Genomic DNA, 25943 nt, shown 5'->3' with positions numbered 1-25943 from the left:
TTTTCCCTCAGTACCTTAGAAGAACATCACATCAAAGTCAATAAGTACCTATGAAAAATGTATGTAATCGCAATAAAATCCCCATTGTTTTGAAAAATTCTTAACTTTTAGCCTTGTTTTTATTCTGTTTAATCTGAACTAATATTGTGTGGAAAGAAACAACAACTGATTAAGAACATAAAATGTTACACTGAAGTTAAGGAGTAAAAAAGACTTAACCTAAAGATAAATACACAATTCATATCGCCGATGCATATAACGTTTTTACATTATCCAGGACTCTTGTCAACTCTCTGGTGAAGATATTATTATTTACTGATAGCGGTTTATATGCAATGTTCAAAGCAAAGTTCCTTTAGCCAATTCGTAATTCGAGAAGAATTGTCTCTAGATGTTCGCATGAGAGTGTTCGTTGGATTGCAACTATATTTTCATTTACGAAGACCGCTATACCTCCACCAACCTTTACTCTATCCTGTCGAAATAGTTTATATCCACCAACGTAGACCTGTGAATTGGAAAATGTTCGATCAATCTTCGTCTACTGGATGGATAAATAATCGAAGGCTTTGCCGTTGAGCCATTCCTTATTTTCTTCAAATTTTTAGGCATACTATTTATGTTTAGATTTCCGATTATGCATCGCTTGGTATTTTCCTCCCTCAGTTGTTGCAAGACGTTTATTGCAGCTTTTGTTTCAGCAGCTAAGATCGTCGAGGAAACTGAGAGTTCATCATGATTTTCTAAGTAGAATGAGCTACTGGGGTTCTGTAGCGAACACCAATTACAGGTGCACCCAATTTCTGGATATTCTAAATAGTACTCGACTGTAGCACTCGACATTCCCATGCACTTTCAGGGACCACGGAGGGGAGGGGCTGGGCCTTAGCCCCCCAACCTTTTTTGGATGGTTAAAAATATCCATCACTTACAGAAACAAATTACCTTACATATTACAAAGTATATTAAGGTTTTCTCTGACAAACCCGACAAGTTCAGTCGGTTTGCCGTTAGTTTCGCTGCTGCTTTTGACGACTAGATTTCGACCGTGTAAGAATGGAATTTTAACTGTTGTCTCTATTTTCATTTGTTCTTGGATCGGCCGGTGTTTCACGAAGATAAAGTTTCATCACTGAATATGTTCGAGGACGTTTTTGCACAAAGGCATTCATTTATGAAAGCTACGTATCGCCGTTACGCGTAAATATTGCAAACGTAACTGACAATTATGTACAGCTACAGTCATCCTGTGTCATTCAATCCGCTGTCATAACCAGCACATATGAACATTACGCACATTACGGAAACATGGACAACGAAACTGGGTCTTCACAAGCTACTGGCTTTCAGAAGAAAACAAGTCGAACAATTCTGCCTCATCAGCCTGTTTTGTTGGTCAAATGAAAGGGCCAGACTGAAGCATTGACTCCTTGCTTAAAAAGAAAAGAAAACACATTTTAGTTGATATAATTTACATCAGTGTTGACAGTTTTTGATGCATTTCTAACCATTTCAGAAGACTTAAGGTTACTGCCATGTTTCGCGAGTGCCTTCAGGGAAATCTAGCGTACGCGCGCTGCTTTCGATAAAACCACGGAAAACTATATATCACTGTAAAGCTGATAAATTGAAGTTTGCGAAAATATAAATGTTTTTTTTTATTATTTTGTTGGATACATAAGCGCTCAGAGGCCTGCAAACTCAATACTAGCGACGTTTACTTAACTGAATTACACACTCTCACGTAAAGGCGCACAACCAAACAGACTGCACAATATCAATCAGGAGATAATAGGCTAACAAAGTGTGTCAGGCTTTTTCTTTTTTTCCTATTGGTTTGTAAGAAAACCCATCCTAAAGATGGACAATGGAAAATTTTTGTAGTCCCGTCAGATGTTAACACGTCACGGGAAAAATATTTTGAATTTCGTAAAAGCCTGACACACTTTAATGTATTAATATCTGATGACAATTTTGGCCAAATTTCGTTGAAATCTGGCAAATCTATATACCCTATTAATTCATTTGAAGATGGGGAATTCGTGCAAAAACAAAAGCCGTGTTTTCGGCCTTGAAGCATTTTCCGAGTTTTTGCACCTCATTAAAATACTTTTTAACGCACTCACGCCGCCGGCCAATCAAACACAAAGAAGCATTCCCTGGGGAGTTCTGTAAGCATTGAGTCTTACTGTAATATTGTAAAGCAATTTCTTTATGGGGAAAGTAAAGTCTGGCGCGAGAAAGCTACCGGCGAAACCAAAACAAAGAAGAAAACGGCAGATAGACGTAGAACATGAAACTGGCAGCCCCAGCGGAGTTGACACGAGACACGCACTTCTCACCGCTATCAGTACACGAGGCTGCGCGCTGAGGTTCGCTGCTTATTTTCAGCCGATCAACAACGGCGAAACTGGCTGGATTGGCGCCGGCATCTTCGATTTCGGACTCCAAACTGATGTTCGACTCTCCACTATCCGATTTCTCGTCCTCGAATTTCTCTGCTGCCGAGGCAGTTATAGAAATCTGACTGGTTGTACCAAGAAGCCTTGTCGCTCTCCGGCAGCTGAAGTGTTTTGGCTTCCTCAAATGATTTTTCGACCTTCTTTGGGCACGGTTTTTTCTTAACTGTCACCCAAGGCGACTTTTCTAGTTTCGCTTTCTTCATAACAACCTTTTACGAAATGCTTGAATCCAAAATGGAACGCTGTTTCACAGTAAAATTTTACATACAACGCCGTGACATGCGATGAACACGATGTAGACAAAAATATGCAAATTTTCCGGTAATTCGAGATCGAGGGTAAATTTTGCCGCGTAATATCTCAACACAGTCCAGCATAAATTGGATTATGACACCTTAACTCGCTTACCGCTTTTCCTACAAAACTTTGTTTTTCAGATAGCTCGCGTTCTTTTTAAGGTTTCTAACGGTTGTTTTCACGAAACTTTGCATTCCTTTCTTGTTTCAACAATTATCTAAAAAAATTTATTTGAGCAAAATTCGACCTTTTTTCCCTATAAGTAACCGTAAGTGTAAAACTTCTCCAGGTGAGCATGCCCATTATTTTGAATTTTAACTATCAGAGAAAAGAGTCAAGTATTAGGAAAGTTATTTTTTTAATGTTTTAGAAAAACCAATGCTTTTTCCTTTTTCTTCTTTTATTTTTGAAATGAGGCCTAGTTTAGAATCCTGTTTATAATAATCAAATATTAAATTTCTTATAATAATTTGCATATTAGTAGAAAATCACTGGACTACTACTTTTCCTAAATTTCCAAAAAGAAAAAAAAAAGCATTTAACAGAGTGGAATGGGGTTTCATGTCGAAAACAGTGGAGTTCAATTAATTTTGGAATTTCAGTAACAGACTGCCTTAAGTAAATAACTGTGAAAACATTTGATATTGTTTAAACAATTGGGAATTTCTTCACTTCAGCCTTTTGGTGAAAACTGTTGTCTCTCCTCGCGTCACATCTCGTTTATATCCCCCCCCCCCCCCCTTCCCGTTACCAACAAAAACCAACGGGCGTTAGAGGACATCAACAACATCTTCTATAAATTTCTTTGGCACTGAAAGGGAGACAAAATTAAAAGAAACGTTATGATTACTGATTATGAAAATGGAGGATTAAAGATGATTGAATAAATTATTGTCCACGAGAGGACCAGGCAGGAGGTGATAATACTCAAATCACCGATTTGGATTGAGTGTCATGAACATATTCATGTGCTTAAACATCAAGTCAAAACATTCCATTTTACGAGAGTTATGGGTAAAACCTGAAAAATGGCCATTTTGGCACAATGGCGCATATTAATTGGTCAAATTCAATTAAGTGGTTACACAAATAGAATTGTGATCTTGAATAAACCCACTGAATTGTATTCCCCATTCACCAGGTTTGTGGTACAGTGTGTTGTTTTAATCGCTTCACTTGATTTCGTTATTTGCCTGAACCTGAAGTAACAGGTTGTTTGGATCATTTTCGCGAGAACCTCAAACTCGGTTTTTTTTTGTACCCAGATGTCTCTAATGGCTAACAACCTAACTATGCGACTTAACTATAAGATTGAAGAGGCATATCATAACCTTCAAAATACAGAATAAAATCTTGCTGAAATCTTGCACGAAATTGCAGAAATTACTTTCAACGATAGTATATATTCATGGACATTTTTGTCTCGCTGAATCTTTGTGAGAACTCTATTATAAAATTATAAGGGTTTTGATGAAGACAGGTTACTACAACTGATGGTCCAGTAAAGAAATTCAAAAGGTTGAAAACTTGATGACTTAATTTTAATCAATCTTTCGACATCAAAACATCAGTTCTTAGTTCATGGTATGTGCGATAAAAAAAGCCTTTTCCATTCCACCCAAAATAGCCAAATTAATTATATTCCAGTTTAAAGTACTTCGATTCAAAGAAGATTATCAACAAACGATTTCATGAACAAAACAAATTCTCAGAAAAAAATGATATCTCCGATTTGAGTGAGCATGAGAAATAATCACGCATTCATTTCCTCTGGTCCTGTTCTAGCGAGATTATATTTTGTGCTAGAGTTTTCAAGACAAGCTAGCTAATAATCACATAACGTTAGATAGAAACTAACGACTTCAGATTCTCCGGCTGAACACGTGGCAGGGTGCCTGATCAAATACAAAACAATATTATATTTTCTTGTCGCCAGATAAAATGATTGGACCTGAAAAAATGCGCGTATCAGCCCCAAAATAGAAGGGTTTTCAAGTTTCCTTAACTCATCCAGCATCATTAACAAAGAGGAAAACTCAGCGAAAACTTTTTGAAAGGAACTGACCATTGTCTTTTTAAGAAAAATCACGTGCGACTTTTCATTCAAGCCATTAATGGTGTTCTGAGCTGATATGCCAAACTCCTAACACTTAAATTGTGCAATCTACACTTTCGTCTTTTCTTTTACTACTACTACTTTTACTAATTTTCGTGTAATATTTAGCCCCTGTCGATTGTAATATGTAATTTTTTGTTTCGAGAGATTGTGTAACCCTCCTTATTTTTTTTTTTAAATCGTCTAAAATAACAGCATTATTAAGAATTGTATGTTACTTTAAATTTGCATTGTTCCAATAAAAAAAAGGAGACAATAAAAATAAGTGCTTCCGTTTATATGATTATTTATGTATGTATGTATGATTATGTATGTATGATAATTTCTGTATGTATGATTATTAATGTATGTATGCGTATGTATGGTTATTATTATTTTTTTTTTTTTAGTGTTTTCTTATGGTCTTGATTATTTAAGGCATCCGAACAAATAATCGGAAGTTCATAGGTTGGACTCCTGTTGGGAGAATTCGGCATATATATTTTTTCCGAGTATGCCTGTACACGTGCTACTGACTGAGAAATTCATCTGCTAATTATCCACCAGCATAACATCAAAAGCATAACGTCACACTTTCTTTCACACATACAACTCATCGAGATTCCAATCCTAGTAGTTTGCCGGATGTTTCCCATATGAAACTAGTTTAATGCCTAGCCTCCACGAGTCTGATCTTTTTTTTAGCTCAGTGGTAGAAAATCCGAACTAGTAATCGGAATGTCACATGTTTGACTCCCGTTGGGAGAACTTGGATTTTTACGCGGGATGCCCTGAGGGGGCATACCGTGTCTAAAAACGGGTCGATTTCTTGTTTTTTACGCGGGATGCCCTGAGGGGGCATACCGTGTCTAAAAACGGGACGATTTCTTTTTCCTCGTAGCTACAAATCTGCACATTAATTTATTCATTAAACGCACCCCTCTCCTAGTCGGGATGTATTGTTTTGATTGTCTTCAACAAAAAGCAGGCCAATCAAAATCCATTCTTGTCGCGTATATCGCGAGGGAGGAGACCCACTCACCCCTACTAGTGTGACGTCAAAGCATCATTCATAAATCTCGGATTAAATTTGGCGCCATATTGTTAACATGTTGTGGACTCAAGTGTGCCGTTTTCAAACGGAAATTTATCATTTTGAAACGGTAAATCAAAAGAATAAGCTCTAAGAAGCACTCGACACTTAAAACGGTGGAAATTGGAGAGTTCCTGGCGAAGGAATCGTGCTTTGTTTGACAGCCCCGAACCACGATAGGAGACAGAAGAGAGGTCATCGAGAAGCTTACGTTATCGTAACGGAATTCCTGAAATTTCCAGTGAGATCCTCAGTAGCGTAACACAAGGGAGACAACATAACGCGATCTTCGTGACTCAAAATATTCCATTAGCAATGATGGACAATGATAGTTTTATCAATTGGCGAGGCAAACAGTTGGAATAAATGAATCAGCCCCAGCATCTTCCGGAGTTCCTGGCGAAGGAATCGTGTTTGTTTGACAGTCTTAGACCACGATGGCAAACTGAAAAGAGGTCACTTACATTATCGTAATGGAATTTGCGCAATTCCGAGTAGCGTAACACAAGGGAGTAACGCGATCTTCGTGACTCAAACTATTTCATTAGGAAGGATAGTTTTATAAATCTGCGAAGCATACACTTGGAATAAATGAATCAGCCACAGCATCACGCGTAATGCCAGTATAGCAGGCATCTTGTTTTTTTTTTTCTTCGTCGTAACTACAAATCGGTACATTAATTTATTCATTAAATTCTCCCCTCTCCTACTCGGGATGTATTGTTCTGATTGTCTTCAACAACAGCAGGCCAATACAAATCCATTCTTGTCGCTTATATCGCGAGGGAGGGGACCCACTCATCGTTACCTGTGTGACGTCAACGCATCATTTGATTTCTTAATTAAAAGTGCATTAAATTGTCGCGCCATATTGTTTATAACATGTTCTGGACTCAAGTGTGCCGTTTTCAAACGGAAATTTCACCATTTTGAAGCGGCAAATCGAAAGAATAACTTCTAAGAAGCACTCGACATTTAAAACGGTGGAAATTGGTTGGTTCAATGCGAAGGAATCGTGCTTTGTTTGACAGTCTTAGACCACGACGCGAGACTAAAAAAAGAGGTCATTAGGAAGCTTACGTTATCGTAATGGAATTCCACACATTTCCGGTGAAAGTCTGAGTCGCGTAACACAAGGTAAACAACGTAACGCAATCGTCGTGACTCAAACTATTCCATTAGCAAGGATAGTTTTATCAATCGGCAAAGCATACAGTTGGAATAAATGAATCAGCCCCAGCATCACGCGTAATGCCAGTATAGCAGGCATCTTGTCTTTTTCCTATGCCATTGACTTAGAAGTGGAATTTGACGGTGGTGACCAAGGTGGGCAAGAATTGCAAAGGAAGTCTGTTGACAAGACGACAACATGTATAAACTACAAAATGTTCATGTATGATAACCTTGACCTTTAATCTTAACTTCAGCATGACAGTCACATGTTCTTCAGTCATGCGACTCAAATAACTCAACTCACACAGTTATTAAACGATGTAATTCCACTTCGTAACAATTTGCATGATTTATACAAATGTAGTTTTATGATTCTGCACCCAGCCCTCTTTTTCACAACAGTTAATTAATCACTGTCACCATGTTACCAAATTACAATGTTTAAAAAATATTCTTTAGTGATGAGCATAAGTGAGAGCCACTTTTATATACGGTTTATAGAAAACAGGAGAAAAAAAATTGAATCTGCATGACTTTTGCAGATGCTTGACTTATATAGTAATATAAGGGTGCAACCTTTGGGCCCATATACCGTGCTTTCCCATTGCCAAGTTCCGAAAAATACCGAAAACGGACTAGATGCAAAATCGGCAGAAGTCTTAACGTTTTAACGCTGTCCGACTAAAACGCACCCAAAATCTCTTTCTTTGAATCTAGTTGCGATCTACCTCTTCGAAGCACATCTGAAATGAATTCTGGTAGTGGTATAAAAAATTGTATGAACCTAGCTTTTTTACTTTCTTTAAATAAAGTATTTGGCAGAAGTTCTACAAAAATGTAGAGTTTTAATCGTAAAACAAAATCGCGCGCCAACTTACCTTACGACAATGTCAATATATACTCGCGTCATAATACTGCATGTAAAGGTACGATTAATGCAGAGAGCTTGGATTATTTTTTAAGTCCAATTAACTTGTTTATTTAGTATCACCAAGCAGGGACGAATCATTGTATTGGGTACCTAATAGTACATAATGCAGTAATTGACTAAATGTTTCTGTTGCATATTACTCTGGAAATTTACACCATTTATATATATGTTTTAGATAGTTGTTATTTTCTGGGAACTAGTCAAATTATTAAACTCCCACATCGTTTGCTTTCGTTAAATCCAGATAGTGCATTGTGCTGTTAAAGCAGCAAGGCAACAGAAATATCGTCAATATAGCTGTTAAAAGTAATCCTCTGGGGTAGTCATAGAAACAAACAAACAAAAAAAGATGGAGAGAGATTCGAGTTTAAGGCAACAGAACTTGACGCTATTTCTTTTTCGTGCTTTAACATGGTTAGTGGTTTTGGCCGACTTCAAAGTCATACTTTTCTGTCGTAAATTATTTGTAGCTCACTTGAACATTAATTACTAGTGACTAAAATGTCTTTTTAGTTTGTTTACTTGATTGGTTTTAACAGGATACACGACCATTTTAGTAAATCTATAAACCAGCAACAAATTTAGGTCCCTATCAAGTGTCCCATTGTTTTTTTTTTTGTTTAATATTCACTGGGAATGTAATCAAACCTCTAAAGCCAGAGGTTGCTCACTTAAACCAATCGGTGAATAAATGGAATATAATTGTATATAAAAAGATGGCTTTGCGTTGTCGGTGATTGCCTTTGATTTTCTTTCGATTGAAAAATTTGAGTAAGAGCTCATGGTTTTAACAGTTGTATCGGCTGACCTTTTAAGTGATTATTTTAGGTGCTGAATGTTCAATGTCATTCTTTGGTTTCTCCGTGATATTTTATTCTGTAATCTAATGGGACTTTGCTTTTTCAAATGCTGGCGGCCATTTTAAGCGTAAAACACACTGTGGAAGTATAGATGAAATTTATATTTATTTACATTCCACTGTGTTCAGATCAATATCTCGTTTATAAAAAAAGGTATATGTTTATAGGGAAAGAGCAAGGTCTTTATACGTATAGAAGCTTTTATTAATACGATATCGCTCCTTTAAAGAACTACCATACAATATTGCAAATTTCTATTTTCAAAACATTATCCAACGATCAATCACTTTGGGGTTTCGCTGCAGCTGACTGGAAATAGAAGACGATACCTTTGCTGTGAGGATTACTACCATTGGTTCTGATTTTATCTGGTTAACTTATGAAAGGAGAGTTTCATGGGCAACCAGAAAAAAACAAAACAAAAAAACAGAAAACAAAGACAGATATATCAACTATTTTTATCTCCAGTTCATTTGCGGGGAAAATATTGGCTTATCTTGGTATAAATACCACGCTTCTTCAGAATGCGCAATCACGTTAAAAACGTCAATCGGGTTTGAAAACACTGTTAAATATTGTGCCATGGGAATCAATCATTGGCTAATCACTTCTTGAACGCCTACCTTCAACTTTGCACATCTTGTGTGCCAAATTTAACACTTTATCAGTCGAAATCTAGTGATTTCATTGACAGTAGTTTCGTTCAAAAAAAAAAAGTGTCAACCACTCCACAGCTGAATAGGCCCCAACCCCCTCTATGGATTATCCCTTCCGCAACTTTGAGAGCAACATGTACACCATTTTGAAACGAAAACGTATTTAGAAGAAGACATTTGTTGTGGGGAAAGTGTCATATTTTTGTTAAAAATAGGTACCTAAATAAGCCATTTATATCAAGAACTAAGAAGTACATATTGCTGTCATCCTGCTGTCATTAACACCCTGCAAACGTAATATTCTAATATTAACATGCTTTAACTTATATTTTTTGAAGTGGCATCGTTAAAATGATATTGTAATTTTAATATTGCATCTTGGTTTAGACTCCTAATGAATCACCTCTGCCTATAAATTGTTCAATGAATGCGCAAACAAATTTGTGCTTAAAGAATTCTAACTGGTAAGAAAGTCTGACTGCTAGAGAAAATGATTTCCAAAGCTCTGCTTCTTTTGGGTCTTGTGGCCTTATTTGGGCAAATTTCAGGTGTCCCTCTCCCACAGGAAGGTAAGCTAGAAAAAAAAAATAAAGGTTTTATATAACTACTTTAACTTGCTATCACCTTTATTTCGATTTATAAGTATCATCCTTGAAGTGGTATATATCATAGTCTACTTATTTCATCTTTTCTTTGACCAAAAGGGCACATACCTGAATTTACAAACTTTAAATTAGCTTTGCAAGTGGTTGGTATAGTATGAACGGTGATAAAACGTAGACTATCCTACACAAGAGTGTCCTACGCAACATTCCCAACACGTGCACAATTTTTGTTAAAACTCAAGTTCTGTTCTCTTGTTATTCTTGTTGTTTTTTCTTTCAGTTAAACATCTTCCCTTTGCCATATTCTGTCCTCTTAAGCAAACACAATTGGAACTTTCGTCTAAGACTCATGACTTTAAATTTTCAATAACACGATAATTTGTAATTTGCTCTTCAGTTATCGATCAAACATCGCAAACAGTTGAAGACAGAATAGATTCACTTTCATTAAAAGACCAATAAAAAATAAATAAATAATGGTGACCTATATATATCGAAAACTGATGGTTCGGATCCTTGGCTGCACATAAGGGCTATCCAGAGTTTCTCAACTGTATTCGTGTTTTTAACTCGTAGCCCATGATAAATAATAATAGTAGTCAAACTAAACTTCAAGCTATGGATCCTATTTTTGATTTTTCATGCCTTTGGAAAAAAATAAGGTTGCATTTGCCAAATCTACATTGACAAAGAAATCTAACGATTTAATGAAAATGTTGTAAAGTGAATTTGTTCCCAATTTAATATATTAAATAATATATATCAGGGCTTCAATACTTCCCGTGTGAATACCGTGAATTGTTGTAATTTCAAGTGTTTTTATCTGCGTCTTACATGCGGACGTGTGTTTTGAATTGTCAATTGTGGGAGACCAATAAATCAAAGTATATATTGCGCTCACTAAAAATGGTGAAAACTGGGCATGAAACATTATAATCTTATGTCCTCAAACCCAAACTCTGGCGTATTCGTGAATAATGTGATAACACTGACTTTTTTGTAATTATAACTCCAATCTGTTTATCCCTTTTGTCTTTTTCGTTATTTTAAGTTGAGGAAACAGAAGAACCAGAGGGAACTGACGAGCCTGAGGGAACCGATGAACCTGAAACCGAGGAACCAGAGGAAACTGAAGAACCCGAAGGAACTGACGAACCCGAGGGAACTGAAGAACCCGAAGGAACTGAAGAACCCGAGGGAACTGATGAGCCAGAAGAAACTGAAGGACCAGAAGACATTTCGTTTGACTATTGAAGTTCTGAAAAAAAAAACAAATAAATAAATAAAGACTATTGTCATGCTTGTTTAAGCAAGATCATCATAAAACGCCTTGTGGAACGACTGGAACTGTATCCATGATTACATACGAGTTACCTATATGGCCCCAATAAAACACAGCCATATAGTTTTTATTACCTGTGAATTATGCTAGTCCCTCGATATTAAATGAGGGTGGACAAATAAAGTTGATAAAAAACTAAAGTAAGACGATTAGTGAGATTTCTGACTCGTCAGTAAACGTACCTTAATAAAGAGGGCTCACACTCAACCACAGATTAAGAGTTGTTCCTGAAGGATTTTTTGTGGATTTTATCTTGTTGCGCGCCGTTTTGTGCCGCTGGATTTTTGCAATGAATTGGTATGAAAATCTCAATTGTAAGATTTCCATTGCATGTAGGTAGCGCATTAGTTTGGAAAACCTCTTGAGAGTAGGAAGATTTGCGATATTACTTTGATTTCGCAAACCGCAGTTCATACCGCAATATCATCTGACGTTGGCAACTACCGGTTACGCAAAGAATAGGAAAAAAAACACGTGTGTATGACATATAAGAACGCCATTTTTTTAGAATTTTAAGAGAAGTGGGAGCTAGTCGGAGAGGATATCTTTACCATGAACAAATACTCTTTCAACTGAATTTCAATTTATTCATTCACTCTTTCCTAAGTCCTTCTAAAGAATGTTTCCAGACCCCCCACACAACAACGCATCGTGACAGCGTGATCCAACCTCGTACTTACTTCTTTTACAGTAAGATAACTAACCAATATATTGTTTTCCGATCAAGTAAGTCAGTAAGGAAAACCTTTATTAAAGACAAAAACACTCAAGTATTTTTTAGAAGATTATTTACCGTCTATGTACAAATCATAAGATCAATCGGAGGAAAAAGGAGAACATTTCCCTACACCCTCTGCGTGGTCGAAGTAGTAACAACGTTTCTAACATTGAGGCTGTTAAAAACATTTCACTGTGGCATGGGGCCACTTTTCGCCACTTAGACCATTTTAAACACTGTTGGGCTTAGCTTAGAACTATTTGGGGCACAACTAGTCTCCTATTAAGATTAAATTTAGAAATACTGTTCACTATAAAAATAAGCAAAAAAAAGGAACGACGTTTCGGTGTCATATTGGCACCATTATTAAGTAAAGAATGCAACAGAAAAGATAATTTATACATAAAGTAAAGGTGTGAAATAGAATAAATTAAATTAAGACTAAAAGTAACTGTCCGGTGTTCATTCAGTGAGGTGTTACAAAATGAGAGTGATGTCTGTTAGACAAATAGTTTCGCGCGAACGGAGTCTGACTGGGTGTTTAGACTCGGTTTCTTCTTGCGGATCCAAAGCATTTCAAAGATTAAGCAATCAAGCTTAATCTGACATTTCTTTAGGATGGCGAAGTTCCTTGTCAGGTCGCCAATCGTGTCAACTTGGTGATTATTCTCAATGGCGGAGAACCGATGTTCATCAATGCGTTGGTGAAGGTGACGGCTGGTATAGCCGACGTAATCTGCATCACACAGATCACATACAAAGTGATACACAACACACTGTTGATTGATCACGGGTGGCTTAGGCTCCTGCACTCCTGCACGGCTTCTGAAAACTGGCTGTAGAATGTGGTCAATTTTGTTGCTTAAGTCAGAGAGATGTTTCTCTATTATGTCAGCTGATCTCTGGTCTTTGAATGGTAAGACTATCCGATGGATGTTTTCGGAATCGTGTCTTACGACGTCACAGAAGTAACGAAGTGGGCGATGGTAGAGTTCATAAGAGAATCTGGGTACTTGAGTTTAGAGAACATCAGTTTGAGGCGTTCACATTCTGTTGTGAATAGATCCCACGTCGACGACGAGCAAAAAGCACGGTTTAACATTGTCTTGACTAGGGATATTTTGTAGCTGTTATCATCATGACTCTGGTGTTGAAGTAGAAGACTTAGGAGACTGGTGTTTGCTGGCTTACGGTAAACACTTGTTACTATCTTACAGCCTTTCTTACATATTTGAATGCCGACAAATGGCAGCTGACCATTAGCCGCGATCTCCATGGTGAAAGATATGGAAGGATGACAGTTCTTCAAAGTCACCAGAAAGGCTTGAACTGTCGGTACATCTTTGATTGCAGCTAGTGTGTCATCCACATAGCGTTTGTAGAAATCTGGCAATTTGTTCTCGTTTCGTAGTTTTTCTTCGATGGAACAAAGAAAAGTATTAGCCATGAGGGGGCTCAAGGGAGAGCCCATCGCACTCCGTCAATTTGCTCGTAGAGCTTACCATTGAATTGAAAAAGCTGGTCCTTTGTTGCTACTGACAGCAGTTGAATCACATCATTGCTATTTTCTCCCACACGCCGCTTCTCTGCGTGGATCTTTTGTTTGTCTTGTAGGGGTTTCCATTGGAAACTTCTCTACACAGGATAACGCCGTAGTCGCTTACTCAAAATATCAGCAAACTAAAAAAAAAAAATTAAAAATAAACACACACTTTGAATAAATATAATTTACCAAAGTTCAGGGTTTATGAGCGATGAGTACCTGACCGCGTGGAAATTTTGGTATACAATAATTATTACACAGCCTTCAGTTCCGTTGCAAATTGTTCGACTCCGGCATTTAAAACAGAAGGAACTCCTAATATGTCAACAAGGAGAGGAATATCCCTCTTTTCCACTCGGCCTTACACTCGGCGGGGTCTTTGTATTCCCAGAGAAAACTTTACATACGCTGAGTGCAGAAAGGAAATATTTCGAGGGTTGTATGCATCGAAAACCAGAACAAACTCTTCTTCGTCTATCATCTCTTCTAAACAGAAAAGAAGCATTTCTTGAACTTTAAGAAATGATTCCATAGCTATCTTGGTTATCGCTTCACAATTTTAGTACTATTACCGCGTCGTATTACGGCGTGTAGCCAATCTTAACCTTACTTTTCCCGCGCTAACAACGGTTGTCTGGTTACAGTCTTTTAAAGACCATCGCGTTCTAAATAAATTTAATATCTAAAGGTCCCTATTGCTTCAGTAGCGGGTGGGGTGAGGGAGGGGGGCATTAGAAGCAAGTCGAGGGTGGAGAGCCGGTCCTCCAATTTCCTGTAGGTGTGGCAAAATAAATGGACATTCCAAGGCATCGGAAGCCTTTACAGAATGTATAGAAACTAAAAACTCGGCACGTTCCTCTCGGTGACCTCCTGAATAATACAATCAATAAGTCTGAAGTTTTCCGTAGAAATCTACTTTTCATGAATCCTTTCTGGTCATGGTTTGTAAGGCTTGTAAAGTGCCGACTTTAAAAGGCTTGCGCTGTCTTGTAAGACAATCTTATTAGCAAAGCTCTGGGTGTCGAAGGTGCGCCCGGGGAGTAACATGGGTAAGAAAATATGATAACCCATCAATGCAAAAAATTTTGGTTAGGTTTATGACGTCACCGTCCGTCTGTCCATCCGCATGTTGGACCCTCCATGCAAGCCAATGTGAAATACCACTCTCAAGTTAACCTTATGCGTTTTTCGGCGGGAAGTTGCATGGCCAACCGTGTCTTTAGAGAAGGAAACGGAAATTTTGAAGATATACTATTTATGCATTCTTTCAATATGTTGAAAAACATGGAAAGAATAGAAATAGAGCGAGAGAGAGAATGAAAACGAGAAACCATGTGAGGAATAAACAAAGTTTAAAGAAAGCGACAGACGGCACAAGCAAACAGGTGGAATATCAGTGACGAAGAACGGGAGAAACAGCAAGACAGAGCAGGAGGAAAGAGACGGAATAATACCGAAGAGAAGAAGGGGGAAAAGCAAGATAGAGCACGAGAAAAGAGCCTAAATAATAGTGACCAACAGCGGGAATACGAAAAAAGAGCACGAACAAAGAGACTAAATTATAGTGACGGGCCTGTGGGAGAAACGAAACGATTAAGCACGAGAAAATTTCGAATTTAACAAAGAGCTTTATATAAAATATTTGCCTTAAAGACAGAGTATTTTGCCTTTCCAATCGTCTCTGTACATCTTGTGGAAGCGGCATTTCTTTTGCATTTCGTGTGACACCACAAATTAACGCTCGCCGGTGGGTGCTAAAATAACACAATTCCATGCCTAGTGAACCTTTTTAGATGGCGCATCATAAACACTTTTGAAGGGAAATACAGAGTATTTTGTGTTTTTTCGAGTTCCTTTGTGTTTCTGCTCAAAGCATTGATTAAGCAGCGGTCGATCAGTGGGAATCCAGCAGTGAACAAAATTCATTGCAAACATTTGTTTGAAAATGAAGAAAACTATCGTAACTCTATAAGTAGCTGATCCTGTCCTGAATATTTACCTACAGTGTACATAATTTTATGATATTTTTTAGACCCCCAGTTATATTTTTTAAGAAGATAAGAGGTATAAGAGGATATCTTAACACGTTCTAAAACCATCGGGTATCTTCTAAAACGGCGATTTTCTGCCAAATTATTAAGCTGTTTCAGTCGTTTTGGTGCCTTTTCCTTTCTAAAGAGATTTAAAGGTGGCAATGTTTATTAGCTTACCAGGTTTTAATTTCAGTTGGTAAATATTAGCTCATTTTGTCCTTTCTTTCCTAATTTAATACAGCAAAACCCAAATTTTTGCCCGGTTTTTTTTTTTTCAGGTCATACAATTAGTAGTAACAGAATGCAAGGAACATGGAAAATTCCATGTTCCTTTACGGTTTTCAAAGGAGCATGGAAATTTCCATGTTCCTTTGTAGTTCTAGAAAGTCAAGGTACATGGAAATTTCCATGTACCTTTACGGTTCTTGAATACAGGGGTACATGGAAATTTCAAAGCGCCTCCTGGCCACAGAATATAAAGCTATAAAAGTGTAAAATGTGCTTTCACAAAAATATTTATGTATTTAAATATTCAAGTAAATAGTGGTACTGTTGCTGAATATACTTTTTTTTTTCTAAGTAAGCATCTTTGAAAGTGATTAAGTTATGCTTTATCAAATATCGTACATCCTTGAATAAGCGTCCCTCGAATTTTCGCCCCCGATGTGTCTCAAAAAATTTTGGATGTACTTCCATCTCACAACTTTTAACAACAACGACAACAGCAACAACACATCCTTTTTTTTAAACACGATCTGGTTTAAGTCTCGTATTTGTCGAACAGGAACACGTTACTTTTTTGGATGGAATCACCGCATTTATTCCAGTGACATATGACGAAAGGAATCACTTGTTTGCTATAGTTGAAAATCAAGGTTCAAGATTAGATGAAATTTCCTCATACGCGGTGCTTGCATATCAGTTAAAAATATGATCATTTAACATATTATATAAGAATAAGAGGAATAAGAGCGAATTAAAAGAACGAAATTATCAGACCTGTGCTCCATTCGTAAATATTATTAATACCTAGGTTTCGACTGAAAAAAGGTCGTCAGAGGCCGGCGCTGGAAAAGATATGATAGAAAAACATGTAATGTTGCCTTGGAAGACGGTTTGAGTCGGTGCTGATCAACTAGTCTGTGTTATCGTTTTCATCTAACTTCAGTTCCTTTGGCCTTCCTTATATGATCTTATAATTCGGACATAGAGCACGTGTGGAACAGTGGCCTGTATCGTTGATCCTATCGAGGAATCAACAAACAAATGGCGTCACAATTGAAGGAAGTTTAGAGTGAGCACAGTATGAAACATGCTCTCTACTCCGCAGAGGCTCCTTCGAAAGGAGCGAAAAGTCGGAAATGGCTTGATGTTCGTCTCCGCCGCAGAGCGAAAGAGGCGTCTGCGGAGTTGAGAAAGACAAGTGGCAATCTCAAAGGGTCACACAAAATGTTGTGCGAGTAACGTTAACTAAAACGCAATTATTAAGGTCAAAACGTTTACTGTTAACTAGCATCTTTAATTCTGTAAGAAATGGGTTTGAAAACAATTAATCACTGACCAGCCAGACGGGTTAGCATCTATTCATGTCAGTATCACGCCGACTATATTCTTCGAAGAAAGGAAATTACCTCTGTATGTTGTCCCAACACAACTCGTTTTTTCGGACGCAATTCTCTCAACCGTTTTTTTTTTTGTAGTTCACCACAGTCTCCTGAGGATTTTTTCGGTAACAAAAAGCGGATATATGTAATGATTACGCTTTTCAATAGAGTGTTTTGCTTTTAAAGATTGACTGAGACCACGACACGGGCTTTAATATTTCCGTTGGAAATGCCTGCTCGGACAGACAGCACGAAAACAATATTTCAGTTTTAATATTTCAAGGCTGAAGCTTAAATCTATTTCCATAAGAAGGTAACGTGGTCGAGTGGTTAGGGCGCTGGACTTGAAATCCGGTGTTCCCGGGTTCAAGTCCCGCTCTGACAGCTATCTGGAGTTGTTTCTCGGTAGCTCCAAGCTCAACTCCTCGGCTGCGCTTGTAAATAGCCAGCTGGTCTGCCTCCTGTTGGGATTTTTAACCGTTTTATTTTCAATTTTTATTATTTCTTTATCAAGTTTAATGCTCGGCCCCACTGGCACTTGTGTTATAAACACTGCCGAGGGTAAATAAACGTTTTTTTTTTTTTTTATTATTATTATTTTCCACTCCCTTGAATGACGGTGGATGAAGCTGAGAGTGAATTAGAGATACTTGTCCTGGCATAGCTGTTGGACTATCTTAAATGAAAAAGAAAAAAACCGGGTTGGTTCAAAATGACTGTGTCCGAGCAAGATGGAACATAATATTCAGAGATCAATAGCGACACCAATTGCGGTGGATACGCTTTACCTTCTTCTCGGTTGGAAAACTACATTCCCTGTCTGGATAAGGTTTAACAGAGTTCGCAATATGGATTTATGTTGTATCATTACATTATCAGTGGATCATAACATTCCTTTCGGTCTCGCACACAATTAAGTAAGTAAATACAATGTGAATGTGATTTATTTTCTACACAAAAATAACCTTAAGATAAATGCAGGTACTATCTGAATTTAGTATACCTTTAGAGGTGTCTCGCGTCCAAGCGATGTAACGCGTCCGGTTTAAACTGTAGATACTTAAACCACTATTTCAAATTAAAGTTTATAGAGCTGGCTGTCAACCTATACCAAGAATTTTGAAGTAAAATGAATTGTTGAATTTTTGCGCTGTTTTCTTGAATTACTTGAAGGAGACACTTCAAAGAGCTAAAACTTAAAGGGAATTTGTTCGTTTGTTTTAAATTTTTGGACACTAGCAACAGGCGGCCCAAGCTCAAGCTGTGAGCGATGATCATCTTGCGTAATAGCGGTCACGGCGCAAATATAAGAGTTTGTATGGGAATATTTTAATCGGGTTTAGTGGTGCATATGCATTTATACTGGCTAAGACCTGCGGTATAGCTACCATACCCGATCTGAAGTATTGATGTTATACCACAATCTTAAGGGGCAATATCCATACCCGAGACCTGCGGTAAAACATCCATACCCCATCTTTTGCTGAAGGTAAAACAAACATTTCCATGTATCTTTTCAACATCTTTTACTCAAGGATAAATGAAAATTTCTATGTAACTTTCACCATCGTTTGTTAAAGGTACACGGAAATTTCCATGTACCTTTCTTGTCATACTTTGTTAAAGGTACACGGAAATTCCCATGAACCTTTCACCATCTTTTGCTAAAGGTACACGGAAATTTCGATGTACCTTTCACCATTTTTTGCTACAAGCGGTACACGGAAATTTTCATGTACCTTTCACATCTTTTGTAAAAGATACACTTTGTATGGAAGAACATTGACGACTGTTTTTAATGTGTATTTTGCCATTTTTTTAATTAAAACTTGGCAAATATACCATCTTTAATTGCGTTTTGTGGAGAAGAAAATCTACATGTTAATGTTTTTTGGACTGAGTCAATATTGGCGAGGCACGGTGTTTTTTTGCCATTTTTTCACTGCTTATAACAGAAAACAGCAATTTTAGTTCAATTCATGCCACTTGCTCGTCGGCAAGAATTTGCCCTTTTCCTAACTTTTTACCATAATAATTCAAGGACATCGCTTTCTGGTAAGAAAAGATGAAAATTCGCCAATATTTGAAATGCTTAAGTTTTGTAATAGTTTTCTTACCATAGTTTCTGACAACATGGTAAAATAATGATAAAAAAAACCCTATTTATTACCAGAAATCATTACTTTTTTGTGGAACAGATAACAACAAATTCCTTTATTTGTTCCAGAACTGAAATGCATCTTAGAATATCTCCGATGGTTTTAGAACGTGTTTCTTTTGAACTGAGAAGAATAATAAAAACATAAAAAATATATCATTTAAAATATCACTTTAAGCGTGAAGAAAACTTTCGTAACTCGAAATATAGCTAATCCCGTCCTGAATATTTACCTACATGCGTACATAATATTTTTTTTTGCACCCCTCACCCACATAATCATGTAGCTTAGAATGTCAGTTCTATTTAAATGGTTTTCTTGGGTTTAGGAGGATACCTTACTAAGAGGCCGAGTAGAATTAAGGATTCATTTTCAAGCGCATTTTAATTAAAAGTTTCCCAAAATGCGCGACGAGGGCAATTTGCGAAGAGATTGAAAATACAAGTGAAATTATTCCTCAATCAACGAGGAATCATTGCGATTGCGCTTTTAAAGCACAGAGGGCAAAATTTTCTCTAAACCATCAAGGAATTTCGTAAAACAGTCAGTAAAACACTCACTGTATTAAAACAAACAAACAAACAAACAAACAAACAGATTATTTATTTTTTTCGTAGCGTACAGAACAAACAAAACTGACGAGAACAATTGCCATTATAGACATGTAATTAAGAGAATGAATACAAGTTTAATTCAGGAGTTAAATTCAGAAACTAAAACGACAAAACCAAATGTTAGGCATCAATTAAGTGTTCACCTGCGCTGCGGAGCTTCCTACCGCTTGGAAATCACACGAGAATAGATCGATAAAAAATAGCAATGGTGGGTCCAAAGAATGAACTTACGGAGTTATTTCTTCTACTGAATTTGACCTGCTCCTTCCTCCCATCATAAGGGCACTGTAATGCTCGGTTATCATTCGTTGTAAGAACAAGAGGCGAGGTGAACGCACTTGGTCGCCATGACTGATTTTAGTTTCTCAGCCATGAAAACAAATATCAATCCGATCTGTTAAGTCTAGCTTTGACACAAATGATCTGTTGCTGTTTCTTGTAAGACACACGAAAACGTAACCTTTAGGAATTTCCTTTCTAGCTGCAGCACTTGATTTCCATGTAAAAAAAGGGTTTTTGACATCGATATCTTCCAACACACTCGTTCGGATTATTGTAGTGTTTGTGTTCGTGTCTCTTGTTCGTGATATTTTCTTGAATTGTTTTTGAGATAGACTATTACATCAACCTTTTTTTTTTAGCTCCTATAGATGTTTACCTCTTTTTCCCCGCATAGCATTTTGCTACGGTGCAAAGTTTTGCTTCTGGTTTCCAGAGAATTCTGCAGAGGACTTTGAGGTTCTAGTTCGCCTTCTGCGGAATACTCGATCGAAAATCGATGCCGTTCAACACTATAGGGGGTGAAAATTCACGGATGACCGCATCTCACATCCTTAGGCCGCCATTATTCATCACAAGTCCTCTTTATTGTTGTTTTGTCTCTCTCCTCGTCATCCTTTCATTCATTTTCATTATGGAGTGTATTAGTGTTTTAATGACACCACCAGCTCTGCTTTTGTTAAATACTCATTAAAAAAATTGAAGTCAATACAACGGCCTAATTTAGGGCCGAACCAGCCCTCGTTTTCTAAAGTTTTCCATCTGACCTTAGAATAGAATAATATTTTATATATGAAATTTTTACTGAAAGAATATAGAGAAGGAATAAAATAGTAAGTAAGAGCGTCGAGGAAGCGTAAAGGAACTATAGAGCATGCAATTGTTAGGCTTCTTCGAACAGTTAAATGCAATATGATATTTATTTGGATGGTGTTTGGGAGAACAGATGAAAGCAATGAACTTGGCGTATTATAGAGATCGGAAATCTATAACGTATCGCTTGAAGTGTTTAAGTGTTTAACCTTAAGATAATAAAAATTTCCTTAAAAGAAAGGCAATGCATTCCAAACTTTCGGTGCATTGGGCATAATAGTGAACTGCTTTAGGAATGTCGCCCCCCAACCCACCCATAAAAATGCCTCCGGTAATCACAGGCAAGGCGGGTCGCGCACTTGTGGGCCTGTTGACTAGTTCTGAGGAGATTTCGACAGACGGTAGACAATTAATTGTTTTTAATTGCTTGCTAAATACCTTTTTTTTTTCAAACAACTTTAAACGCGCTAGAAAAATTGCGCGCCCTTTGTTCAAGGACGGATAAGATATTCTAAATACACCCGTGTCGATATCCTATGAATACAAGGTCGGTGTGCTAAGAATTGCCAATATGTTTTCTTAATCGTTATCAATCCTAGCACCTACAAATAATAATAATATAATAATAATAATCGAATATTTATCCAGGATAACCCTTCAGTATAGAATACTGTTATCAACGGGGTCCTGATGACTAAGAATTAAAAACTTACAAATAAGAATAATTAAGAACTGAAATGTAAAAGCAAAACATGCACTAATTTAGAACTACAGTAAAAATTTACAGATAAAAATCGTCCAAGGCTTTCCTAAATAAAAATCTAGAATTAATACTTCTCAGACTTAAAGGTAAAGAATTAAATGTCGAGGCACCTAAAAAATAAAAACTACGGCGTGCAAAATCTAGTTTGACCTTGGGCAGTTTTGCTGCTTTCCCATTGTTTCTAGTATTTAAAGCGTTATGATTCACTCGTTGAAAATAATTATTAAAAGGAGAGCATACAGTTCCATTAAGGCAGTCAAATACCAGACAGCATGCTTTCTTTTGTAAAAAGTTGTCAATTGTTAAAAACCGAAGATCACAGTTCTGCGGACTGCTTTTCGGGGAAATGATTTCGAGACTTCGTTTCTCAATGGAGCGGATCATGCCTTTACGGGATTCCGACCAACCAAGACTATTATAGCCGCAATACGTAAATATTGGCATAATCATCGACTGGTAAATTCGTTGGGCACTAAAAGTATCAATGTTAGAGCGGATGCGCCGTAAAAGGTTCACTCTTCCTGCTGCCTTCTTGTAAGATGTGTTTCGCTGACCGAAAAGATGTGTATATTCTTAAAGCCATCCAGAATTTGGCAGATGATACTTTTGTTTGCTAATAAACCTCTAATGTTTTGATGCACAATTTTAAGGCCCTTTTTAGAGACAAGCTCGCTAAGTTCGGGGATGTCATATGGATGAACACCTTCTTGTTGATGGTAGTCGGCTCCATCTTGAATGTTGTTGTTAAAAAGACAAGAGCTGCAGATAACTCCACTACCATCGGAGCAGAAGCATTTTAGGTGGAACTTCAAATGACATTGCGAGCAAGACGTCCTGCTTTGGTTTTTCTTCAAAGCTTTTGAGCACGAGCCACATCTGTCGATCGGTCCAGGGCAAGTTTCAATATCGCCTGATAGGAGAAGCAGGAGCTGAATTAGCGAAGTTCGCGATGTTCGAAGCCCAGTTCCATTTATTCGGCGGTAGGACCAAAGCGAAGAGTAGATAAAGGTTTCTTGAAGACCATGCCTTTGTTCCACATCGTATAGCACATTTGAACTGCAGAAGGCTTGCTTTTTAATGTAGAAAATAGCAAAAGTAAACAGAGCAAAGTAACACGCAACCGCCCGTAACGACGCCATGTTGTCACCCGATACGCAACGTTCGTTGCGGGTTCTACGCAAATAAGTGACGAAGAAGGCTGATCACCGAAATCACAGTATCCGTTTGAACCAATCAGATCAGGAGCTTGTTTGTCCGTTGCTTTGGAATTTGTCCAGTGTGATCATAAACGGAAAGAAATATCAAAGCTAGAAAACACAATTATACATCAATTAAACCTCAATAGGGGGAAAAAAGTATTTTGGTGAGAAGAAAGTGTCGCCAAAAAAGAAACTAAATCACATCATGCACAAATGCATTTGTGGCATAATCACATAAAGATAGTCTTTACATAAGATAGTCTTATTGACAGTCCGTCAATATCACACTTAATTCTAATACAATGATAACAGATCATTTCAATAAGATTTAATTTAGAAATACAATTGACTATAAAAATGAGCGAAAAAACGGAACGACGTTTCGGTGTCATCCTAGCACCATTTTCAAGTAAAGAATGCAATAGAAAAGATAATTTATACGTAAAGTAAAGGTGTGAAATAGAATAAATTAAATTAAAACTAAAAACTTCGTTCCGTTTTTTCGCTCATTTTTATAGTCAACAGATCATTTCACAGTAAAAATATATAGACCTCAAGAAATTCAAGCGCAAGAAATAATTCCGCTAAATTTCATTACCGGGGAAGAACTGAACTTCGAACATGACGTCAACGCTTGTTTCTCCACTTCGCTGTAGATTTACTCGGACAGCTTTTGAATGTACCACACTCCCTGCAACCAAATTAGCAAGATTGCCTCAATCCCCTTTTCTTCAATATTTGCAATGAGAGTTTGATTTAATGTCAGCTGAGAGTGACTTATTACTACATAACGCGTTAGCAAAAGGACAATAAAATGCCTAAAATGACAAACGTTAAAGTGAATTAACAAACAATAATGCAAAATATACACAAGAGGAAAGAGTTTCGGATTCGTTAGTGTTACTGGATTCATCAATCACGCCCTGTACTCAAATTCCTAAGGAGCTTCCTTACTAGACTTGATCATCCTCGTATTGATGAGACAAAAGTGTTTGAGATGTACTCTAAATATATGTACATATCTGTTTCACTGCATGTGTATTTCGAATACTTAATGTGCAAATAATTTTCGTTTCATAATGACTCCTTACAATTAATGTCTTGCATTACTCCATTTTCAAGTATTCAGTAGTTTAATAGCCCTTATTTAGCAGCCTAAAAAAAAGGGATTTCGCTCTCAACTCTTCCACCAACTTCTCTTGGCAAGTAGATAACAAAAATGAAATACAAATGGAAGAAAAAAAAAATAATGTTCTTAGAATACTGTGATTCTAACTTTTCGAACACCTGGTTGTGCTCTAAAACCGCTATAGTGACGTCGCGATTTTGCAAGACTCGCAGCTGTTAGTTCTGGAGAATATAGAACATTTAAAACCTACTAATTCACTAATAAGAAAACGATGACCCTTCACGCTATAATATAGATCTGAGCGCATAAAGTTTATCTACTTTGAGTACTTTTCACCCACGTTAAGAGGAATAAATTGCGAAAGTGGCTCGTACTCATCGTCTGTTCTCAGATCAGTGGAAAGTTCCAAACATTATCTGTGAAAATTTGTTAAAACGTTTGGCCGCAATTCAGTTCCTGTTCGCCACGTGGGAGGTGAAAGGTGTAACATTCGACTAACACGGCTATATTTCCATCGAACATGTCATCATCGAATGTTAGCAACAAACTAAGAAATGAGGTAACCACCGCTTTGAAATTTCTCCAAGAAGCAAGACTAAAGACTAAACATACATCAATTTTATCATGGTAAAAACGCTTTTTCAATTTATCGTATAACAAACGTGAATGATTATAGCTTTTAACTAGCGAATTAGTGGGTCTTGAAAGATCTGTGTTATCCAGAACTAACAGCTACAAGTTTTACAAAATTCACGAGCTCGCCAGTGGGTTTCGAGCGCTGCCCGTGGTTCGAAAAGTTTGGATCACATCATTTTAAGAAAATTAAATTTCTCCATTTTTATTTCATATTTGTTACCCGCTTTCCTAGAGAAGTTGATAGAAGAGTTATCAGCAAAATCTATTTTTTAGATAAAAATTGAATATGAGGTTCTAAGGGAGAGTCGCTCTTAAATGAATAGGGATAAGTTATTTACAATGTAACAATGATGATGATGATGATGATGATGATGATGATGATGATCTGGAGGATGACAATCTTTCATAAATAAATGTACACATATCTCTCAAGAGTGATTTCGAATGTGCTATTGATTCTCGTTCAATCGTTGCAAAGAAAATACCACTAACTGCACAATATAAATACACAGCATGAGTTTTGAATTCATTTTAAAAGATGCTGAATCTAAAAAAAATCAAATCACATAACGCAAAGCAACAATGTGTGGCCCTGGTGACAACAACAGTGTTGGTTTAAAAATATCTCAACATTTGAGTAGATAATACAATGATAAGGATAATAAAGGATAATTTATATTTCAACTTCATTGTACTAAAATGTAAAATAAATAGGTCCTCTAGATTCTATTGTCTAAGACGAATTTTAATTAACATATGTATATATAGGGGTTGGATTTAATTTCACACCCAAAAGAGTCACTATTTTCAAATTATGTATTTACTCACAGTTTGGCTTAGTTCATAGTTTAGTCATTTATTATTATTACTTCTTGATATATTGGAAATGATGGTAGGGATGTTAATGATGCGCCAGACCGCGATGCAAGACGACTTTGA

General features: G+C 37.0%; 3 protein-coding genes across 3 annotated transcripts in view; 1 reads left to right on the top strand and 2 right to left on the bottom strand.

Annotated features, from left to right (window-relative positions):
• The window catches only part of LOC146477179 (astacin-like), a 211470-nt gene extending 193006 nt beyond the window's left edge, over positions 1-18464 (bottom strand). The window contains exon 1 of the mRNA XM_085113629.1: positions 18416-18464. The gene's annotated coding sequence lies outside the window, so the exon portion shown is untranslated. The remainder of the gene's footprint in view (positions 1-18415) is intronic.
• Positions 9970-11654, top strand: LOC146477181 (uncharacterized). The gene is made up of 2 exons (XM_085113645.1): positions 9970-10136; positions 11224-11654. Exons 1-2 carry the CDS (start codon positions 10058-10060, stop codon positions 11424-11426), a joined length of 282 nt encoding a protein of 93 aa, XP_084969771.1. The 5' UTR covers positions 9970-10057; the 3' UTR covers positions 11427-11654.
• On the bottom strand, positions 12733-13703 carry LOC146477180 (uncharacterized). The gene is made up of 2 exons (XM_085113529.1): positions 13189-13703; positions 12733-13093 (listed from the first exon to the last, which is right to left on the bottom strand). The coding sequence occupies exons 1-2, from the start codon at positions 13701-13703 to the stop codon at positions 12733-12735; spliced, it is 876 nt and encodes a 291-aa protein (XP_084969655.1).
• Positions 18465-25943: the final 7479 nt, after the last annotated feature.

The sequence above is a fragment of the Pavona decussata genome, unplaced genomic scaffold (genome assembly GCF_977016875.1).
Source record: "Pavona decussata unplaced genomic scaffold, jaPavDecu1.1 SCAFFOLD_71, whole genome shotgun sequence".
Taxonomy (NCBI): domain Eukaryota; kingdom Metazoa; phylum Cnidaria; class Anthozoa; order Scleractinia; family Agariciidae; genus Pavona; species Pavona decussata.
This window is presented reverse-complemented; position numbering and strand designations above follow the sequence as displayed.

What these genes read in the sequence shown, in the direction of transcription:
- LOC146477181 (XM_085113645.1), top strand. Translation starts at nt 10,058, where the DNA reads ATGATTTCCAAAGCTCTGCTTCTTTTGGGTCTTGTGGCCTTATTTGGG. An exon ending in TGTCCCTCTCCCACAGGAAG is followed by an intron (nt 10,137 to 11,223) that starts GTAAGCTAGAAA and finishes CGTTATTTTAAG; the next exon opens with TTGAGGAAACAGAAGAACCA.
- LOC146477180 (XM_085113529.1), bottom strand. Translation starts at nt 13,703, where the DNA reads ATGGGCTCTCCCTTGAGCCCCCTCATGGCTAATACTTTTCTTTGTTCC. An exon ending in TTCGTTACTTCTGTGACGTC is followed by an intron (nt 13,094 to 13,188) that starts GTAAGACACGAT and finishes CTCTGACTTAAG; the next exon opens with CAACAAAATTGACCACATTC.